This window comes from Elaeis guineensis, chromosome 16, assembly GCF_000442705.2.
Source record: "Elaeis guineensis isolate ETL-2024a chromosome 16, EG11, whole genome shotgun sequence".
Taxonomy (NCBI): domain Eukaryota; kingdom Viridiplantae; phylum Streptophyta; class Magnoliopsida; order Arecales; family Arecaceae; genus Elaeis; species Elaeis guineensis.
Genome location: NC_026008.2, coordinates 42,176,051 through 42,199,917, shown reverse-complemented (window position 1 = coordinate 42,199,917; position 23,867 = coordinate 42,176,051). Strand labels below are relative to the sequence as shown.

The following is a 23,867-nucleotide window of genomic DNA, read 5'->3' as shown; positions in this document are numbered from 1 at the left end:
AATTATACTTATATAAAAAAATAAATTTTTATAAATTATATAATAATAATAATAATAATAATAATAATAATAATAATAATAATAATAATAATATAAATTGATAGATCAAATCAAATTTTATTTTAAATCATATTGATTTGATTTGATTTTAATTTTTTATTGAACTATTTTGATTTTTAAAAATATTAAATTATTTAAAATTAATTTAATTTAATTTTGAATATAAAATCAATTCAAACGGAATCATGCTAACCCCTAGGTGCAACAATGCCCTCGTTCAGTGCACCGCCAATATGGCTGGATAACTTTACAAAGGTTTGCATCCTGGACGATAGAACATCCAGAACTGCTTTAGAAGAAAATAGGCACATTTATATAATGCAGATCATTGAGAAGAAACTGCACTATAGATGAGATTACAAAAAATGGAAACATTACAGATGTGCTTTCATGCCGAACTCATTAAATAGCAAAATTAGCCTCAATAGAATTCCTATTTCAGGTAGCGTTCTCTTGGATTCAGATTTGGTAGACTCCCAACTGGTTCATGGGCACAGGTATACAATCAACCCCCAGTCTCTCACACCACCACCACCAAGAAAAAAAAAATAGCTGCATGAACAAGGAAATTATTCTGAACAGTCTTGACTTAATTTCGAACATGTATAACCTTGATGCAGTAAACTTTAAGCTCTGTACCCTGGAGAATGGATTCCCCAGAGTTCATCCTACAAGACAAGGAAAAAAAAACACACTTAGAAACAGAAGCACAAAAATCTTGTTCCATGATTGATATTGAGTGCAGTTTGCCAGTGCAACTGGCCCTCCATGTTTGTTCATTCATTTGATGCTCAGAATCAGTTCATGCGTGCTTATCCTCCAGTTCACAGTGCAAAAACCCCTACCAAAACATGATTTTGAAAATCACAAACAAAGCAGTCCACACATGAGATGCCAAAATAACACATGGGAAGCTACATATATATAAATTTTATGGGGTTTAGCAACTTGAAGAGGATTGCTTGGGCACACATGCCGCTTGCCATTCTAGGATCTGTCCAGGTGAGAATGACAGTGAAATATGTAGGCAATGAGGTGATTTCAGAAAAACTAGACTCGCAAGAAAAGTGCATCAATATTATAAAATGAGCAGAATAGAAAACAGAAACTTTAACACTAAAAGTTGAAAATAAAAGGGCTACACTCACAACAAAACCAATGCACAGCAAGGGGATGCCCAGAGTTACGATAGTCGCCAGACATTAAAATGCAACTCTGCTCGTTATATATGTTTAGACAAACCACCTCAGCCTACCATGTTTGCTCAAAAAACATTGACTATAAGATCTCTCCAAGCTTAAATCTATATTGCATCAAACATAATGAGTTGAGCCTGGTCTGTCAATCTTTCCACCTCTAGTTTTTTCGAGCAAAACTTGGACAGAGAAATATTTCCATAGCATGTTAGCATAAAGACTAGAAGAACTGCATGGACTGGTTCCAGCTGAAAACTATCCAACATTGACTGAAGTCTGAAGTTTTCAGTTTCGGTCAATTTCAGCTCATTTTGGCCCAAGTTCGGCAGCTTCAGCCGAAACAATGATACACTGTTTCTTAAAATTAAAAAGAAAAGAAAAGAAATGTTAAATGACTATAAATAAACCAGCAACAAAAGCTAGAAAGCTTCAAATCATTAAATTGATTGGCTGAGAGAGAGAGAGAGAGAGAGAGAACTTTTAGAATCCAACATGTTGGGACTAGAGAATCAATGGCTAATGCTCTAGCCACATGTTTGATTTACTAGTAACACACACTGAGAATATATGATCAAGTAATTTGCAAGCACAAAAGATGTAAGCCATTAAAAAAATGAAAGAGAACATGTTCACATGATCTAATTAACCATCTGCATTAAACTTTAAGCAAGATCAATCTGTCGTACATGAGCATAGTTAAAAGTTGTTAACATGTGCAAGCTATGATTGCATTGACAATTATGTCACGTGCAAGCAACAATACCAATAAGAGTCAAAGCAACAATAACAAGAGAGGTACTGTAGTCTTGAAGATGCTAGAACAAAATCAATGCAAAGTAATGATTACAAAAATACCGAGGTCACCTAACAGATGAAGTGTATTAATCGAAGGATAGCTGACGATTTATAAGAAACTGAGATGAAAAGGTCAAATTTGACCATAAAGTAATTATATAAAGTACAAAAATGATCTGAATAACTTTTCTCTTATTAGATTTTATTTTTGATTTTTTTTGACTGAAACTCCAAAACAGAGAGCAAAACCACCAAAAGTGCTAAAACCAAAATCCCACCCAGAGAATTGAAATCAGAAATGAAACACAGTTTTAAATCTTTAAGAACCATGTCTACAGCTAACTTTATCCCACTAATTTTTAACTAATCTCGCCTTTTCTGATCTCTGCTTATAGAACTCATTCATAATGTTGACAAATCTCAAATCTTTCATTTCCAAATGTTCATTTACATGTCCTGATATACTATAGCATTTTTTTTCTTAAAATTCATTGGCTACATTGTTTAACTGACAAATGAGCAGACACTTTACATTCGAAAGTCATGTGTAAAAATGGCATGCTTGGACATGCTCATTTTAACATGTATAAAAATACTATTAGGAGCTACCCTCTAATTCTTTGTCCTGCCAAAATCCAAATGCCATCCATGAAACCCAAAAATTGATTGCAAACGGGCAAGCAACATTTATCTTTGTTGGAGATTTGTTTCCTTCCCAAAAAACAAACCTAAAAAAAGAAATATATAGATAAACAACTAAGATTCCTATTCCAGGAAAAGCAACATCTTTTCACCGCCATGGCTTGTTGAGAGCATCATATGCCTACTTCCCCTGACCATACTGTCAAAATCTAAGAGATATCAAACTGTTTTGCAAACAACGAAGCAGTTCAAGAGTGAACATATCATTTACTATTTCATTCATCAACTACTCATCATATTAGAACAGGTCAAGGCAGTTATAGCAAGGGATTAGATGAGATGAAGATTTTAGGCCGTTATTCCTCCAATTCCGGCTGGTCAAGGCTAGAATAAAAGACCTCTAGATTTGTTTGGCCTCAAAGACTTTCTCGCTTTAGTAAGAAAAAAAAAGATTGTGGGCTCAATCTTTTCTCTAGCAGAAGTAATCTCTTTCCATTTTTATTTTAGTTTATTTAAGAGGAAAGAAAATGCATGGATGTTGTCTTTTGCAAGGTTCCCGAAAACAGTACCAGGACCGACCAATATGGTATAATACGGGTCCGTAACATACCGTGTTGGGGATGCTTCGGCCTTTTTTCAATTTTTAGATTTTATACTGAAATCAGCAAAGGATATGCCGACTTCAATTTAAATTCGAAAATAAAAAAAAGGGTTCAAAACCTCTGCTATTGCGAATGAAGATTGTGGGAGAGAGGAGAGGGAGAAGGAGAGTGTGCGGGTGGAGGAGGGGGAGGAAGAGGGAGGGAGGGGAGGGGTGAGAGAGAGAGAGAGAGAGTAAAAAGGAGAGGGGGGAGAGAGAGGCCATCACGAGAGAGAGAGAGAGAGAGAGAGAGGCCATCTGTGTGTGTGTGTGAGAGAGAGAGAGAGACCTATTAGGGCTTTGGGGACGTCGGCGGCGGCTACAGCATCATCTTTCGGTGTTGTCATTGAGTGCCGGGATGGAGATCGTGGTTTTGATGTTGAGGAAAGGATCAAAGCCGCAATACAAAAATTTTAGTAATATAATGGAAGCGAACCAAAATTATATCACGAACCATGCTGGTAGCCGGTTGATCCAATTCAATACATCCTAAACTGGCTGGTTTAGCATGGTTCAACCTTTCTTGGTTGCTTGTTTGAATTTAAATAGGAAAAAAGTGAGGATGAAGCATCCTAAGATTTCCCTCTTATGTACTCTAGGCTAGGGTGACAATTTTTGACCTAAACATGCCAACATGCTCAAAATAAATAGGCTTATTGAGGCCTTTTATAATCGAGGTGACTTGGATAAGCCAAAGAAATCACATGTTACATTGGTTTCCATTGGACTGACCTTGAATATGACAGGTCTCAAATGGACTAGACAAGTCCAAAACCCTACCGTAGGCTCTTAAAAAAGTGGTAAATTCAGTGGGTCTAGGATCAACAGAAGTTTGGTTTTGGCAATTAGAAAGGCTATGCAGTTAGTGATTAAGAGAGAGAATAGATGATACTAAAAAGGATAATGGAGTGGACAATATATCCATGATTTATCGGACTTCCTTTTTCACTTCAACTCTCTCTCTCTCTCTCTCTCTCTCTCTCTCTATTGGGACAGATGATGCCATATTCCCTCTTTTAACCCTATTTTACTTTTTATTTCTAGATACTAGCAAGTGAAGCCTTAATTGGGTTTGTAGCTAAAAATCCATATAAACTAAATGGGCTAGAGATCCTAGTAACCAGATTCGCCTAATTATTGAGAAAAGGGTGAGTTATTCACATTCAACAACTTTGATAAATTATTACGCGAACAATTCGACCATTCATGAACATAGAGCAAATACATTATTAAATTCATTAAATTCATGTTTTGTTCGCATATTATCTAATAAGTCATGCATTCTGGAGCAAAAATATCAGTGGCCATTCTTATGTTTCAAACTTTAAAGCATTGAGGCAAGCAACAAGCCATAGGCATAAGGAACTGAGAGTAAGGGTGGGTTGATGTGTCAAGACTTGGGAATTGAGGATTTCGTTGATATCAATTTTTTGCCCAAAAAGGAAACAAAAAGTCAAAGCTCTCCCATTCTCTCTTATATTCTTCTTCTCATCCAACCTTCTACCATTTGTTCTCCTCATCTCATCCTTCCAAGTCCCTCCTACTACTCTCTCGTTCTCTAATTTATACTTCTCCACCATTCTTCTTCTACTTGTTTAGTATTTTCATCCATCTCTCCCCTTCTCTCCCAAGTTCTTCCTTTTTTTTTGAATTTACAATTTTTTTTCCAAAATATGAGATTCTTAACCTTGCCAAATTATTCCTGGACACCAAACCTGTGACTATGTTGGACAGGCATTAGTCTTTTCAACCAAATGACAAATGGCATAGATATGGGTTGAGGGTCTTTTAAGCCTATCTGAACTTGATTCGACCCATTGCCACCAATAGTATCCATGATAGAATCCCCTCACCACCTACCCCCACCCCCTTCTCTCCCTTCTTAACATGTCTCCTCTATTTATGGGCACTCCGATCTTTAATACACACAACTCTTTGAACAAGGGCATAAAGAAGGGCAGCATGTAAAAAAGATGTTTTTATTCCTCCAATTCCGGCTGGTCAAGGCTAGAATAGAAGACCTCTAGATTTGTTTGGCCTCAAAGACTTTCTCACTTTAGTAAGAAAGGAAAAGATAGTGGGCTCAATCTTTTCTCTAGCAAAAGTAATCTCTTTCCATTTTTATTTTAGTTTATTTAAGAGGAAAGAAAATGCATGGATGTTGTCTTTTGCAAGGTTCCCAAAAACAGTACCGGGGCCGACCAATATGGTATAATATGGGTCCATACCATATCATGTTGGGGGTGCTTCGGCCTTTTTTCAATTTTTAGATTTTATACTAAAATCAGCAAAGGATATGCCGACTTCAATTTAAATTTGAAAATACAAAAAAGGGTTCAAAACCTCCGCTATTGCGAATGAAGGTTGTGGGAGAGAGGAGAGGGAGAAGGAGAGTGTGCGGGTGGGGGAGGGGTGAGAGAAAGAGAGAGAGAGAAAAGGAGAGGGGGAGAGAGAGGCCATCACGAGAGAGAGAGAGAGAGGCCATTTGTGAGAGAGAGAGAGAGAGAGACCTATTAGGGCTTTGGGGACGTCGGCAGCGGCTACAGCATCATCTTTCGGTGTTGTCATTGAGTGCCGGGATGGAGATCGTGGTTTTGATGTTGAGGAGAGGATCAAAGCCGTAATATAAGAATTTTAGTGATAGAATGGAAGCAAACCAAAATTATATCACGAACCATGCTGGTAGCCGGCTGATCCAATTCAATACATCCTAAACTGGCTGGTTTAGCATGGTTCAGCCTTTCTTGGTTGCTTGTTTGAATTTAAATAGGGAAAAAGTGAGGATGAAGCATCCTAAGATTTTCCTCTTATGTACTCTAGGCTAGGGTGATAATTTTTGACCTAAACATGCCAACATGCTCAAAATAAAAAGGTTTATTGAGGCCTTTTATAATCGAGGTGACTCTGGATAAGCCAAAGAAATCACATGTTAGATTGGTTTTCATTGGACTGACCTTGAATATGACAGGTCTCAAATGGACTAGACAAGTCCAAAACCCAACCGTAGGCTCTTAAAAAAGTGGTAAATTCAGTGGGTCTAAAATCAACTGAAGTTTGGTTTTGGCAATTAGAAAGGCTATGCAGTTAGTGATTAAGAGAGAGAATAGATGATACTGAAAAGGATAAGGAGTGGACAATATATCCATGATTTATCGGACTTCCTTTTTCACTTCAACTCTCTCTCTCTCTCTCTCTATTGGGACAGATGATGCCATATTCCCTCTTTTAACCCTATTTTACTTTTTATTTCTAGATACTAGCAAGTGAAGCCTTAATTGGGTTTGTAGGTAAAAATCCATATAAACTAAATGGGCTAGAGATCCTAATAACCAGATTCGCCTAATTATTGAGAAAAGGGTGAGTTATTCACATTCAACAACTTTGATAAATTATTATGCGAACAATTCGACCATTCATGAACATAGGGCAAATACATTATTAAATTCATTAAATTCATGTTTTGTTCGCATATTATCTAATAAGTCATGCATTCTGGAGCAAAAATGGTCAGTGGCCATGCTTATGTTTCAAACTTTAAAGCATTGAGGCAAGCAGCAAGCCATAGGAATAAGGAACTGAGCGTAAGGGTGGGTTGATGTGTTAAGACTTGGGAATTGAGGATTTCGTTGATATCAATTTTTTGCCCAAAAAGAAAACAAAAAGTCAAAGCTCTCCCATTCTCTCTTCTATTCTTCTTCTCATCCAGCCTTCTACCATTTGTTCTCCTCTTCTCATCCTTCCAAGTCCCTCCTACTACTCTTTTGTTCTCTAATTTATACTTCTCCACCATTCTTCTTCTACTTGTTTAGTGTTTTCATCTATCTCTCCCCCTCTCTCCTCAAGTTCTTCCTTTTTTTTTTGAATTTACAATTTTTTTTTTCCAAAATATGAGATTCTTAACCTTGCCAAATTATTCCTGGACACCAAACCTGTGACTATGTTGGACATGGCATTAGTCTTTTCAACCAAATGACAAATGGCATAGATATGGGTTGAGGGTCTTTTAAGCCTATCTGAACTTGATTCGACCCATTGCCACCAATAGTATCTGTTGGGTATAAAATACCCACAGCCGAAATCGACAGCAGAACGGCTCCGCCCGGACTCCTACGGGAGCCGGGCTCCGCCATCGACAGCAGAACTGCTCCGCCCGGACTCCTACGGGAGCCGGGCTCCGAAATCGACAGCAGAACGGCTCCGCTCGGACTCCTACGGGAGCCGGGCTCCGCCATCGGCAGCAGAACGGCTCCGCCCGGACTCCTACGGGAGCCGGGCTCCGAAATCGACGGCAGGGCGGCTCCGTCCGGACTCCTATGGGAGCCAGGTCCCGCTTGCAACTTCGGCTCCGAGAGGGTTCCACCCAGACTCCTACGGGAGCCAAGCTCCGACCTCAGTATCAGCTGCTGGAGCCGGACTCCACCCACGACCTCAACCGAAAGGAGGACTCCTCCCGGACTCCTACAAAGGTCGAACTCCGACTACTGCCGAGCCTCGATCAACAGATCCACGTCTCTTGGCAGATCGCAATAACAACCATGATCCTGTTCCACTTCCTGTAGCGGATTCCGTGCGGCTCCATCACCCCCTGCGGCGGACCCATTACTCTCTGACAGGCTGTGTCAACGGCCACGATGCTGCTCCGCTCCCTGCGGCAGGTGCTGCACGATCCCACTACTCGCTGACAACTAGCGGCAACGGGCGCCGCTCCACTACCTGCAACAGGCCCTACGTGGCGGGCTGTGGCGATGGCCACGGGTCTACCCCACTATCTTTCGCAATCAATTCCCCTGACCATGGGCGGCCCACTACCAGGCGGTTACAAACGTCACCATCAATCCTTTGCCTCCCCCGCCTATAAAAGGGAGACCCAGATACGTTATTCTTTAAGCTCATTTTTCTTATCTCAAAACTCTGCTAAATTCTCCGTTCGAGCACTCCATTCTTGTTGAGGCAGAGAACTGACTTGAGCGTCGGAGGGTCTTGCCGGAGCAACCCCACCTCCGGTTTAGACTTCCCTTGCAGGTCCCGGCGGCGACCGCGACTTCCCCGACTCCAGCTTCTCCGGCGCAAGCGGATTTTTGCACCAACAGGATTGGCGCTAGAGGAAGGGCCTGTGTCTTCGCAGCACCCTTGTTCTTGAAGGAGCGCTCAACGGACCCGCTTCCGGCCATCTTTTCCGGCACCCAATCCTCCTTTCCCCGTCCGATGCCCTCTCGCGAGGTTTCTACACGACTACCTCCGGCTATGGTCGCCGATAAGGGGTGGCCAGGTGACCAGTCTTCGCCGGATTCCGTCAATGTCATCTCGGGGGAATCCCGACAGGGGGCAATCAGCACATCAGCTGCACCCCTCAAGCGGCAAAAAGTTGAAGAGCCCATAGCCTTCACTGAAGAAGACGCCCAGGGAGTCCAATTCCCTCATAACGACGCGGTCGTGGTTTCCTTGAATATAGCAAATTATGATGTCCGTCGCATTCTCGTTGACAACGGAAGTTCGGCCGACATCTTATTCCACAGTGCCTTCTCGAAAATGGCCATTCTTGGTGGTCATCTAAGGCCGATTTGCTCCCCCTTGATAGGGTTTACTGGTGACGCCGTTCCGACGGAAGGAATGATAGCTCTAACTGTGACCGCGGGCCAACATCCAAAGCAGTCCAGAGCCCTGATGAATTTCCTGGTGGTAAAGGCGCCATCTGCCTACAATGCAATTCTTGGTCGACCCGACCTCGATGCCCTCAGAGCCGTTGTTTCAACCTACCATTTGAAACTGAAGTTCCCCACCGACAAGGGGATCGGAGAAGTCCGGGGAGACCAAGCACTGGCCAGGCACTGCTACAACATCGCCCTGCAAAGAAGCGATCAAGCGGACCTTGTCCGGTCGACGGGTTGGATGCGCGCGATGACCTCACTGAAGAGAGGGGCGGTCCGATAGAGGACCTAATACCAATTCCTTTGAATGATGGGAATGCGGAGCATGTGGTGTTAATTGGCTCCAACCTGGAGGAGGAGGTGCGGACGCATCTCGTGGATTTCCTCCGAAGGAATGCGGACGTTTTCGCATGGGTCCCGGCGGATATGCCGGGGATTGACACGGAAGTCATGGAACATCATCTGGCGGTCGACCCTAAACATCGACCAACAAAAGAAAAAATCCGGAGCCATGCCCCGGAGAGGCAGAAGGCAATAGCCGAGGAAGTAGATAAACTTCTCAAGGCCGGATTCATCAAGGAGGTCAATTATCCTGAGTGGATCTCCAATGTTGTCTTGGTCAAGAAAGCAAACGGCAAGTGGAGGATGTGTATCGACTTCAAAAAGCTGAATAAGGCTTGCCCAAAGGACAGCTACCCCTTCCCAGGATCGACCAACTGGTGGACGCTACCTCGGGCCATGAGCTTCTCACTTTTATGGATGCATTCTCCGGCTATAACCAGATTAGAATGGCATCGGAAGATGAAGAAAAGACTGCTTTTATCACTAATCGCGGCCTTTACTGCTACAGGGTTATGCCGTTCGGCCTCAAGAACGCGGGCGCAACCTATCAACGACTGGTGAACAAAATCTTCAAGGAGCAGATCGGCCGAAACATGGAGGTTTATGTGGACGATATGCTCGTGAAAAGTAGGCCTTCCGGAAATCATGTCGCCGACCTCGAGGAAACCTTTGGCGCTCTTCGAAAGTATAGAATGAAGCTGAACCCGACCAAATGCGCCTTTGGGGTAACCTCAGGAAAGTTCCAGGGCTTCATGGTATCGGGGCGCGGGATCGAGGCCAATCCGGAGAAAATTCGCACCATCCAAAATATGACTGCCCCAAGGTCGATCAAGGAGGTTCAGTGCCTCACGGGAAGAGTTGCGGCTCTTAATCGCTTTGTCGCGAGGTCGGCCGAACGATGTCTGCCCTTCTTTCAAACCCTCAAGCAGCCGAAGAACTTCTGTTGGACCTCTGAATGCCAACAGGCATTCGAAGAATTGAAAAGCTACCTTAGCTCGCCCCCACTGCTGGCGAAGCCCGAGCCTAAGGAGGAATTATTTTTGTACCTGGCAGTCTCTCCCACAGCCCTTGCAGCTGTCCTTGTTAAAGAGGAAATGAAAGTCCAACGACCGGTTTACTACATCAGTCACGTGTTGAGGGACGCCGAGACCAGGTATACTAAATTAGAAAAACTGACCTACGCTTTGTTGATTGCAGCTCGGAGACTCCGGCCTTACTTTCAAGGGCACACGGTGACGTTACTCACCGACCAACCGATCAAGGCGGTTTTGCACCGAGCTGATATCTCTGGGAGAATGGCGAAATGGGCAATCGAACTCACAGAATTCGACATCAACTACAAACCTAGACCGGCAATAAAGGCCCAATTATTGGCGGATTTCATAGTAGAATGCGCCATCCCCGAGGAGGCCGAACCTGAGCAAAACAAAATCGACGGCCTGAAGATTCAACCGAACTCCCCCGACGAAGAGGCCAGTTCCTCCGATAGCTTTTGGACCCTCCATGTGGACGGATCTTCCAACATGGCAGGCGCAGGCAGGCCTGATCTTGACCAGCCCGGAGGGAGTCGTCGCGGAGTACGCTCTGCGTTTCGAATTCCCCGCAACAAACAATGGAGCGGAATATGAAGCTCTGATCGCAGGATTGAGGATCGCTAAGGAGCTTGGAATAGGTCAACTCCGGGTGCACAGCGATTCCCAACTTGTGGTGGGGCAAGTCAGCGGGAGCTTTGAAGCGCGGGAGGACAGTATGGCCAAATATCTTGAGAAGGTGAAGGAATTCACCCCTGCCTTCGGCAATTTCGACATCAGGCAAATTCCAAGGTCGGAGAATACCAGAGCCGATCTTCTCTCCAAGCTGGCGACATCGGCTCCGGCCGAATTGCCCAAAGGCGTCCTCTTTGAAGTTTTGAAACACCCAAGTACGGAAGAACCGCGACTCGTAATGGAGATCGACCACGAGCCCAGCTGGGTCGACCCGCTGATAACCTATCTTAGAGATGGGATTCTCCCCCAGGACGCGAAAGAGGCCCGGAAACTCCGAAATCAAGCCTCCCGGTACATCCTTTATGAGGGCAAATTGTACAAAAGATCGTACTCCTTGCCTCTCTTGAGATGCCTCCGACCCTCAGAAGCTGACTACGCTTTATGGGAAGTGCATGAGGGAGCTTGCGGAAGCCATTTGGGTGCCAGGTCTCTATCCCACAAGCTACTCTGCCAAGGGTACTACTGGCCAACAATGCATCGTGATTCAATCGAATATGTCAAAAGGTGTGATCGATGCTAGAGATACGCCAACGTCCAGAGACAACCTGCTACCGAGCTTACACCATTGAGTGCCCCATGGCCTTTTGCGCAATGGGGGATGGATATTCTTGGCCCCTTTCCCACGGCGTCTGGTCAAAGGAAATTCCTCCTTGCAGCAATCGACTACTTCACCAAATGGGTCGAGGCCGAGCCACTAGCAAAAATCACAGAGGCGAAAGTGCAGGATTTCGTCTGGAAATCAATCGTATGCAGGTTCGTTTGCCTAGAACCCTAGTCACTGATAATGGACGGCAATTCGCAGGAGCCAGATTTGCTGAATTCTGCGAAGATCTAAATATCTCCCACAACTTCACATCAGTAGCCCATCCTCAGGCGAACGGCGAAGCCGAGGTAACAAACAGAACCCTTTTGCAGGGGATTAAGACCAGGCTCGAAAAAGCAAAAGGAACTTGGGCGGACGAACTTTATCATGTGCTATGGGCTTATCGGACCACCCAGAGGTTGCCTACAGGAGAGACTCCCTTTGCTTTAGCCTTTGGTACGGAAGCCGTCATCCCGATCGAGCTTAAACTCCCGTCGGCACGAGTCGTGGCATTCGACGAACCCCAAAACGCGCAAAGTCTCAGAGCCAACCTCGACCTACTGGAAGAAAGGCGGGAGATTGCTAGGTTCGAATGGCAGCCTACAGACAGAAAGTTGCCCGATACTACAACGCCCGAGTCAAGAACAAGGCATTCAAAGCAGGGGATCTAGTGCTCCGACGAGCTGCTGTCTCACAACCACAGGGCCAGGGGAAGCTTGCCCCAAACTGGGAGGGACCTTATGAGGTCAAAGAAGTAGTCGACTGGAACTTATTATCTTAAGGAGCTCGAAGGAGCCGACCTCCCGCGACCTTGGAGCTCAGAAAACTTACGGATGTACTACCAGTAATTTCGTCCTAATCAAAAAATGCGTGCCCATTTGCCTTGGGACAATTCAAGCAGACGGTATCAAAAACGAGAGGGCAACCTTGTAAAAGTCGAAGGCCCGTTCTTTTAGACCGGATGGGGGGAGAGGCCTTGCAACGCCCATATGTGCCCCCACAGCCCTGTTAGGGACAGGAGGAGAACTCGCCCTAACTTGAGCAAAGTCGAAGGCCCGGTTCTTTTAGACCGGATGGGGGGAGAGGCCTTGCAACGCCCATATGTGCCCCCACAGCCCTGTTAGGGACAGGAGGAGAACCTCGCCCTAACTTGAGCAAAGTCGAAGGCCCAGTTCTTTTAGACCGGATGGGGGAGAGGCCTTGCAACGCCCATATGTGCCCCCACAGCCCTGTTAGGGACAGGAGAAGAACCTCGCCCTAACTTGAGCAAAGTCGAAGGCCCGGTTCTTTTAGACCGGATGGGGGGAGAGGCCTTGCAACGCCCTAGTGTGCCCCCACAGCCCTGTCAGGAACAGGAGGAGAACCTCGTCCTGACATGAGCAAAGTGGAAGGCCCGGACTCCTACGGGAGCCGGGTTCCGTCGCCAAGAAGACTTCACCCGGACTCCTACGGGAGCCGGGTTCCGCCGCAAAAAAGACTTAGCCCGGACTCCTACGGGAGCCGGGTTCCGCCGCAAAAAAGACTTAGCCCGGACTCCTACGGGAGCCGGGTTCCGCCGCCAAGAAGACTTCGCCCGGACTCCTACGGGAGCCGGGTCCCGCCGCAAAGAAAGCCTCACCCGGACTCCTACGAGAGCCGGGTTTCTACGCCAAAGAAGACTCACCCGGACTCCTACGGGAGCCGGGTTCCAACAACAAAAAAGACTTCACCCAGACTTCACCCGGACTCCTACGGGAGCCGGGCTCCACCGCCAGCATCAGCTACAGGACAGCTCCGCCCGGACTTCTACGGAAGCCGGACTTACTATGACTTTGATTGCAGAAAAACTTTGCCCTGACTCTTACGAAAACCGAGCTACTCCAACTTCCGGAGGGCTTCTCCGTTCGGACTATCAAGGGAGCCGAACTTAGCCCCGACTTCAGCGGAGAAAAATCCAAGCAAACCTGACAAGTGGGTATCTCCGAACGGCATAAAAGCCGAAAAGGAGCTCGGCGAATGACGACCCCACATGAACTGAAAAGGTTGCCGACGACCTTGGAACGACGTAACACAGACAAAGAGAAGGAAAGGAAAATGAAGGAGTTCGGCAGACAACTATTTAACACAAGATGCAAACAAGGTACTGAAATCACTTTTTCATTCAACAGAGGTACACGTTACAGGACCCGATGGGTCAGGAAAAAAGAAGATACACGTCATCGCAAGTCTCGCGAGCGCGGTTCGGGTAGGACGAACCGGAGGCCGCTCCGAGCTACGAACTCCGTCTCTATCCTTCTCAGTCGCATTCTCCAGTGCGTGTAACAGTTCTCGCCCCATCTCGCCTCATTCTGTTCCCAAAGTTCCAACCTTAGCGGGAAAGGGGTGGGATAGATCTCCGGAGGCGGTGAGGGCAACGACGGCAGTAGCGAAGACCTGTTTCAAGAAGAACCGTAGCCACTTCAGGAGCGGTTGGGACACCAGAGATATGCCTCATCTCCGAATGCACCACGACGGCCGCCACCCGAGACGCTCCGGCAAGGTCGGCATGCGTTACTTCCACCGTCCCCGCAACAAGTTCTACTGCCCCACCGTCGACGCCGACCACCTCTGGTCTCTCGGCCCCGACGGCGTCAAGGATCCCGTCATGGCTTATGACGACTATTCTGCCCTCTGGACCAGTATCACCCCGCCTTGCTACTCCGAGATTCGCGGGCAGAATAACTTCACCGACAGCCCCCGTTATTAAACTCCTGTTGTTGAAGGAATTCTTCCTTCGGCTCCCTTTAGGACGACGGAAATTCTCACCGGCCGCCATTCTCCTCCTCACCTTCCTCCAAACCCTAAAAATTCCCTCAAGAACAGCCTCCCGAGTAGAGAGCATGGTGTGAGGGAAGGAGACAGGGACTGGGGCGAGAGAAGCAGGACTCTCAGATGAAAGAGCAGCGCCAGGATGAAACCACGAAGGGACTGAGGGGTTTAAATAGCCGATGGACCCTGGCGCAGTTATGGCGGCGGGTATTCCTGGGCTAACTGGTGTGTGCCACGTGGCGCGCCTATCCCCTTCACCGCCATCGAGGGTTGACCGCTCACAAATTCCCGCAGAGCGACGCTTGGGATCGCGTTTCAACGGGGGTTCCGAAAAGACTTTTCAAGTCACCTTCACCGAAAAACGGACTCTGACGTGCGCGCATTAAATGGAGGCGGCAGTGCACAAGGTTCGAAGAGGCAATTTCGGCTGTGCACATGAGTACTTCCTTCGCTTGAAATTCAAACTCGGAAGCAGGGGGACTGGTGTTGGGTATAAAATACCCACAGCCGAAATCGACAGCAGAACGGCTCCGCCCGGACTCCTACGGGAGCCGGGCTCCGCCATCGACAGCAGAACGGCTCCGCCCGGACTCCTACGGGAGCCGGGCTCCGAAATCGACAGCAGAACGGCTCCGCCCGGACTCCTACGGGAGTCGGGCTCCGCCATCGGCAGCAGAACGGCTCCGCCCGGACTCCTACGGGAGCCGGGCTCCGAAATCGACAGCAGAACGGCTCCGCCCGGACTCCTACGGGAGCCGGGCTCCGAAATCGACGGCAGGGCGGCTCCGTCCGGACTCCTATGGGAGCCAGGTCCCGCCTGCAACTTCGGCTCCGAGAGGGTTCCACCCAGACTCCTACGGAGCCAAGCTCCGACCTCAGTATCAGCTGCTGGAGCCGGACTCCACCCACGACCTCAACCGAAAGGAGGACTCCTCCCGGACTCCTACAAAGGTCGAACTCCGACTACTGCCGAGCCTCGATCAACAGATCCGCGTCCCTTGGCAGATCGCAATAACAACCATGATCCTGTTCCACTTCCTGTAGCGGATTCCGTGCGGCTCCATCACCCCCTGCGACGGACCCATTACTCTCTGACAGGCTGTGTCAACGGCCACGATGCTGCTCCGTCCCTGCGGTAGGTGCTGCACGATCCCACTACTCGCTGACAACTAGCGGCAACGGGCGCCGCTCCACTACCTGCAACAGGCCCTACGTGGCGGGCTGTGGCGATGGCCACGGGTCTACCCCACTATCTTTCGCAATCAATTCCCCTGACCATGGGCGGCCCACTACCAGGCGGTTACAAACGTCACCATCAATCCTTTGCCTCCCCCGCCTATAAAAGGGAGACCCAGATACGTTATTTTTAAGCTCATTTTCCTTATCTCAAAACTCTGCTAAATTCTCCGTTCGAGCACTCCATTTTGTTGAGGCAGAGAACTGACTTGAGCATCGGAGGGTCTTGCCGGAGCAACCCCACCTCCGGTTTAGACTTCCCTTGCAGGTCCCGGCGGCGACCGCGACTTCCCCGACTCCAGCTTCTCCGGCGCAAGCGGATTTTTGCACCAACAGGATCCATGATAGAATCCCCTCACCACCTACCCCCACCCCCTTCTCTCCCTTCTTAACATGTCTCCTCTATTTACGGGCACTCCGATCTTTAATACACACAACTTTTTGAACAAGGGCATAAAGAGGGGCAGCATGTAAAAAGAAAGATGTTTTTATCAAGTCACATACATATTAGGCAAGATTTGCAATCAAATGGGAGATCGCAACCATCCCTTCCTCTAGGGAAGCTATTGGAGCAAGTTTGGATACCTTTAAAGCAAGATTTGGACCCATCTGGGGCTCAGGCCTCCCATTCCATCCAAGATCTTATCCATCCAAGAATTGGGCCAAATAATGAGTTCAGGTCTAACAGTCTTGGTAGGGTTGGATTGGGATTGGGCCCAAATTCGACTTGGATCGGGTACAAAAAGGGACGAGGTCCAAGTCTAGGTTGAATTGAATAAATATAGGTCAAAGTTCAAATTCCAAGCAAATGCCATTATCTGGAAAGCTTAATTCCCTTCACACTCTCAAAACTATGCTAATGACAAAGACTTGATAATAATAAGATTTACATGAATTGCAAATGAGAAAGACGCATAAATTACAACATTATTAAGTAAACTAATGAGTTCGGATCAAGTGCATATCCCAGTCATGTTGGGTTCATAAAAATCAAATCCAAATCCTGATGTATTATATATGACTGAGTCGAGTTAGATCCAGGGTGGAGAAACTTTCATTAAACCCCAACTCAGAACCAGACCCAAAAAGTTGCATGGGTCTTTATTCCATACCTAACATAAAAGGCTGGTCTAGATAGGGGTTCAGTTGGTCCAAATCTACGGGTCCTAGCAACAGCCCAAGCTTCCAAATCACATGCATCACATGTTCCTAATACTAGCACAAAATAAGTGGAAAAATTAGGTTCCGCTTGATTCACAAATCAAATGGATTAGACTTTGAAGACTACTAGAATGCCACATAATGAAGCCACGATGGTACCAACTTCTAAGTAAAATACGAAAACAAACAAAATTGTACTAGCAAGACTGAACATATGAAATGCATGTAAAACCACACAATAGCTTTCTCTTTTGTTAAATAATAGATCAAACATTTCGGAAGACTTAAGAATACCACTTCTACATCATGCTAGAAAGGTCTATAATTGAGGCAATTATCTTACTGGAGTGATTCATAAAGAAAATCTAATGCAATGAATAAGAACTTGAATTCTATGACACAATGATCCTTTGGTAAGTGATGAGAAGAGACATCAAATAGTTTAATGCAAAGCAATAACAAACATGCAATCTACCTAAGAAGAGGGGAGATGGAGTGCCCAATGGCAATATACATTCATCAAGGTTCTCCTTTAAAAGTCTTGTTAGTTTTGCATGTTTAAGATGAGCTAAAGGTTGACAACAAATGTTAGAACTGTTGCGCATGTTAATTTTAGCTTTATTCTGTTGGCTGGCGAGAGCAACAAAGGCAACAGTATGGTATTTGAATTACGAAAGTATGTTCCTGTCAATAAAGATATAACCTAGAAGTCAAGCTGATTACCCTCAATGTAATTTTGTGAGACTATGGAAGAAGTTAGTATCTTGAAAGAAAAAATATACTCCAAAAGCATAACTTTTAGCCTTTTATTAAATGTTCTAAGTAAAGATCAACGAATAGTCAAGAATGTTTCTCATATTACTAATGCTACATTTGTTCTCTAGAATGAGTACCAGAAAGGAATGGGAATTCCAGTTTTGGGCCCATTCCAATGTTTGGCATGGCAATAATCAATGGAATCACATTTTCTTTGGAATCACCATTCCTTCTATTGAAGAAAAGGTGATTCCACTCTTAAATGGGAGGAATGCTCATTCCCACAAAAAATGGTAATGAAGGATATTTCTGAAAATGAACTAATTAGTAACACTTGTGTGATAACATAGAAACAAATAGAAATATTTGATATGATTTAATGACTAACTATTATGGTATAAAATAAAATAAAATAATATAATTAATACTTAATTAAAATATTATTTTATTATAAATAATAAAAATATCAACCAACATGTTTTGTGATATTATATAAATTGTTACTTAGAGATTTACTATATGTCGTGTTAGCAAATGAGCATTGTGCAGTGCATGTTAAAAAAAAAGTTATGAAAACATAAATATAAATTGTTAAATAGCATTGGATAAGAAAAGATATATTAATAATCATTAACAGATTAATTAAAACAATGTAAGAAAATATGTTAATCAAAACTTACAAAATACGGATAAAGTAGGAACAAAAAAGTATAACAGTATAAAAATGTGCAGAAAAAAGATTAAAAATAAAATATTAAATGCAAAAAAAAAATTAACTAGCAAAAAAGTAGAAGATAGATAACATAAGGAATTATATGTCAAAATAATCAAATACCACAAAGTTAAATGGAAATAAAAATAGTAATTAAATACCACAAAGTTAAATGGATTGATATTCCTTTCCATGTATTGTTTTGATTTGTACTTGAGCCATAGAATAGGAATTGTGATTCCAATTCCCTGCCTTCAATTATGATTCCCATTCTGGTTCTTTTGCATTCCTATCAACCAAACATAGTGGAAATAAGAGTTGATGAGGTGAAGATACACCTAAACAGGTCGCATTATCATCAGATAACACTGAAGTGTTTTTAAATAGAGACCATGAAATAGCTATAAGCTAGTTTTATCTATAACCAGCATGTTGGGCACCCAAAAATGCCCCTAAAAATGGCATAAGGAATATACAAGTGGATATTAAGGCATATCTACCATATACAGGAAAGAATGAGATAGGCACGAGAAAATGGAAGGAAATTTAGGCTAGGTACTGCATATAGGGAGGGAAAATTATTTGAGAATTTAAGCATCTGCACTGAAATTATTGGTAGCCCTTGAATCTGGATATAGGTGGAAAAATTGGAAAAGAAGGAACACTCAATGAAGAATTGGATGTATCAAGAAATTATTGGGAAGAACATTAGCACTGTAAACCCAAGGCATCCTAAGACTCAAATATAGGTGGTGAGGTTGGAAAAGAAGCAATGGTTGAACAAGAAATGGATGTAATAAGAAGTAATAAAATAATAGTTTTTTATTCATGAAGATGGCCTTGGGCAAGGGTCTAGGATGGAAAACCAACAGTAAACTAGGATCCCTATCACCCAAATGGGATATGCTACTTCTTTATATCATAGATCTCAGGAGACTTTGTTTCTCCATGCTACTTATCAAACAATTTCTAATTTTCTATCTCTTCAACAAGTCCTTCAAAAAGCTCCCTCACATCTAGATGTTAAATCTAGAATAACAATCATAACAGAAAAGCAACTTATTCCATGCTTTATCAAACAGATGAAGCATTTTCTATTGATGATGCTGATTCCCCCTATATTCAAGCTTTGGTATTTCAGATCCTGCCTTGATCTCATATGGAAAAATTGAGTTCCAAATTATGTTGCCAAAGGCACAAGCCGCTCCTCATGTTCAACTCCATAGAAGGAAAAATAATCATGGCTTCAAAATAAACATCTAAAATAAATGCTCCACCCTAGCTAGTTTGATTTTGACTCATGAAACTAGAACAAGACGTCAAAATGAGCATAAACTTTTTTCGCAATGTTCCATCCAGCTTCCATGAACTCAGTTCTGTATTGCCTAAATTCATGGCTTCAACTAAATCATCTGAGTTCTACCTGAAAGATCTATAGCATGACTAAAGTATTTATGATTAATGGTGATAATGATGACTTGAAGAGCACTCATGTTACCATCCACAATTTCTTGTCATTTAACTATGGGCTAAACTTAAACCAAATCAAAAGGCTTGCTTTCATCGAATTATCATGATTGCTTCTGATCTCTAAAGAAGCATGAAGTCCCCTCTTCCACCAAATCAGTTCCTCAAATATGCTTATAGATTGGGTGCAGAACGAAAAAGCCCATCCTAAAATGCCCAATCATTCGAAACTCTAAACCAAAAGCAAGTCTAGAATTTACAAGAAAATAAATAGAATAGCACCCATAATCTACAAATATCTATTTGATCTCAATTCAATGATGTGTATCCAGATTTTGCACCTTAATGTGCTATTGCATCCAACCAGCTTGTATCCACACCTACTCATCCACCTATAGACTTGCCAACCACCAGCTTACCAGCCACGACATTACTTCCCAATCTCTAGCCTTTCATCAATTCATCACGATCTCAGTCCATCCAGCAGAAGCTGCAAATCTACCCCATCTTTAATCATGCTTACATTAGTACTATTACATTTCAGCTATTCTAATCTCTCCCTAATCAAGTAATCTACTGTATGTTGTGCAGCTGATCCATATTCCCTGTCCAAACTCTTGGTGCATTATCCCCCCGTCAGAGCTTGCATGCAAGTGTAAGTGTTCAAGAGGGTGGAGGGCTGAAAACAAGGGATCAGGCACATTTCTAGCAACAAAAATATAATACCATGGACTATCTAATGATAACGTTTCAGAGTGTGGTCTTAGAAATAGGAGCAAGAAACATAGCATGAAGTGGAATTGAGATGGCCAAAAATGCTAACCCGCTGTTTTCTTCAAGACAATCTCACAGACCATCCCGCCATTCCCAAAAAAAAAAAAAAAAATCTTTCTTCTTTCTATCTCTTCTCATCCTATCTTCCTTTTTTCTTTCAAAAATGGATCACAAGTAGCAGAAATAGAAAAGGAACAGACCTCGATTGAACATGAAATAATATTGCAAGAGAACCTAGGTCACTAAGAAGCATATCAATGGGGATAGTTTTAAGTCGTATAACTGCATGTCAGATGCATTCTGAACCAGCATAAACAAATAAATGTAAAAGACATTTAATCTAATCCTAGCAAATGTCACAAGTATGTTAAAAGCACCTGGGGAGAAGAAGAAACAAAAACCAAATTTTAAATAAGAATTCTATTAACTAATCGGGAATTAGCCTTATAAGGAAGAAAAGACAATGACAGCAATGATGAACCGTGAAAAAAAAGGAAACGAACAGTGCTAGCAATCACTGTTGCTGATAGGATAGTATACAAAAGAAAAAGGGCTGGCTAATAAATTTTAAGATATAACCAGCATTTAGCCAGGTTGAAAATAATGTAACCAACCATACAGCAATATTTACTACCAAATACCATTTAAATCCGAAAAGACATGGACAGCTTAAAAAAAAAAAAATTACTAACATGAAATATATTGCAATTTGGAACCAACTTCCTACCTCACCCTTTGACCGTCAAATTGGCAGGAGATCTACCAAAGAATCTTAATAATTTACATTAAACTAGTTGAATAGCACTTCCTTGAACAAGCAGTTTAATGTCATATAGCATCAAGAAATTTCATTTAAAGAGAAATTCAATTTTTTGCGTGCTATTCGTATCACCCTAATACCAATCTCCCAACAAAAAACAGAAGAGACATAAAAGGAAAGAAGATAAACACCAGCATCTAGAAGCTGTACCTCCATTATTCTCAATCCAAATCATCTTGCCGGGTCTCCGACCCAGTGTTCCCACCGCCACCAGAATTTGCAGCAGTTCCACCAGAGCTACTGCCGTCGTTCCCACCACCACCCCCAGTATTGCTAGCCTCAGCTTGCGAACCAAAACCCCTGAGTGGCCAAGGCAGCGAGATCCTAAATCTCCTCTCAACCGTTCTCGGACTCAGAGTGTTTCCATCCCCCAATGCCTCAGCCGCGGACCCACCGGCGCCACCAGGATCCCCAGCCCCTGCCGGCCTTGTCCCCTCAGCCGCCGGCCCCTTCCGGTTCTCATAGTCCGGATCATCCGTCGGCAGCTCGTAGCGGCACACGGGGCAAGAGTTGTGAAGCTCAAGCCACGGCAGGATGCAATCCTTGTGATAGATGTGCTTGCACGGCATCTGCTTCGCCTCCACGCCGATCTCGAACGTATCCTTGCACACCGCGCACTGGGCCTCGTCGGAGGCGAGGAGTTCCTCGTTGATCTTGATATCCGGCAGGGAGGTGATGGCGGACTTGGCCGCCGGCGGGGTGCCGTAGCGATTGGGGTCGTTCTCGGCAAGCTGCTGGATGAGCTGCTCGAGGCCGGGGCCGATGAAGTAGTCTCCAAGGTTACCGCCTAAGCCGGGGCCGCCCTCAAGGACGACCTGGATGTTGGCGCCGCCGGAAAGGAGTTGCTGGATGTGGTTCTGGAGGAATTCCAACGGATTGAAGGGCTCCGGGCCACCGCCTCCACGGCCGCCGGGGGCAGCGGAACGGACGGAGTCGGGCCCAAAAGGCCGACGAGGTCGCTGGGGTTCGGATGTCGAAGCTGGCGGAGGGGGAGGAGGTAGGGGGGAAGAAGAAGGGGAAGGGGGAGGAGGAAAGGAAGAAGGGGTCAGAGGATTGGAAGGAGAGGTAAGGATGAGGGCTAGGGTTAGGGTTAGAGTCCGGGAGGTCAAACTCCTCAAGGAAGCCTCCATGGCAGATGGGACAGGCGATCTCGGCGCCGGGGGAGAGGGTGAGGGTGACCGTCCGGTCGCACTGGTGGCAGAAGTACAGCTGCGAGGGGGCGGCGCCGCCCGGCGCTCCGGCGGAGGACATGGCGTTAGCAGCGGCGATGGAGATTGCGATCGCGGGATGCGATTATGCGAGGTCTCCGCGGATGGAAAATAGATTGAGAAAATGGGAAAAGAAGCGGTGGGTGCATCGCGTTTTCTGAAACGCCCACCGTATCGGACGAGAAATTATCACATGGATCAGTCCACATCTCGGAGCACATAAATGGTCGATATAAGGGGTAACGTGGCGAGAGACTATTGGATTGGTTCACTGCACATGGTCAATCGAACAATTAGACGTACCCTTCTGGAAACGGAAAAATTGTTGCAAAAACATCACTATCGTTGTCATTTTCAAAAAAAAAAAAAATGATGGAAATGCTTCGGCACGGACTTTATTTTTGGGTGAGCAGAAAGTGAAAGTATTTGTGTTAAATCATTTTTTCACAAAAAAAAAAGATATATATTATAGAAATTAATATAATTTTTTTGCCTTCTGAACCTATTTATCCGATCTACGGGAATAGATTATTTCATTATATAGATGATTATTTATCCTATTAATTTAGTTTAATTTATTTTATTTTTTATTAAAAAATAAAAATTAGAAGGGACGATCTGATGCACCTATCCCTCTTGGACATGATTACAGAGCTTCCATCTCCACCGAAAAATTTTAGCTTTAAAACTCAATCTGAATGGATAATAAAATAAGATTAAAATTACCGTACATGGTTGGCTTTCTGTGATTTAAGAGAGCCTATTTGCTTGATAAGATTAATAAAATTGATGGGATTATTTTGTTAGGATAAGATTACCGTAATTGTTTACCTAAAAGAACAAAAAAAAAAAAAACAAGAGAGAGAGAGAGAGAGAGAGAGAGAGATGTGATTTAAGAGGATTTTGATATAAAATGGCAAGCATTTGTGACGTGTGACAAGCTCTTTGTCTACTCTATTAAAGTATCTTTTTCATATAAATTGATAATAGAAAATGCTTCCCAGAGAACCCATAATTTTCACATGAAAAATTTATTAGGTCTACAATTGTAGATTTGGCAATTCAATGATCAACCAATTCCTGCTAACAACAAATCTCACAAGTTACACTGATCCCTACTTATCATATAATGGTAGAATTGTTTATGTGCATATAATGAGAGCTTTTTAATTAGTACTGGTTGCAATTTGAAATTTACCGGATTGTTGCCCCAACGCCTAAGGTTATCGCTCCCAACTTTCAAATCAACTTTGCCTTTCTTTCGAGTCATTTCT

The 23,867-nt window shown here is 44.2% G+C and overlaps 1 protein-coding gene across 1 annotated transcript; it reads right to left on the bottom strand.

The window, feature by feature from the left end:
* Positions 1-388: 388 nt before the first annotated feature.
* LOC105058975 (E3 ubiquitin-protein ligase RING1) lies at positions 389-22,766 on the bottom strand. The gene is given in 3 exon segments (XM_010942071.4): positions 389-728; positions 21,536-22,330; positions 22,332-22,766. Coding segments are annotated over 2 exon segments (1,089 nt in total). The 5' UTR covers positions 22,637-22,766; the 3' UTR covers positions 389-728; positions 21,536-21,546.
* Between the last annotated feature and the right edge of the window lie 1,101 nt (positions 22,767-23,867).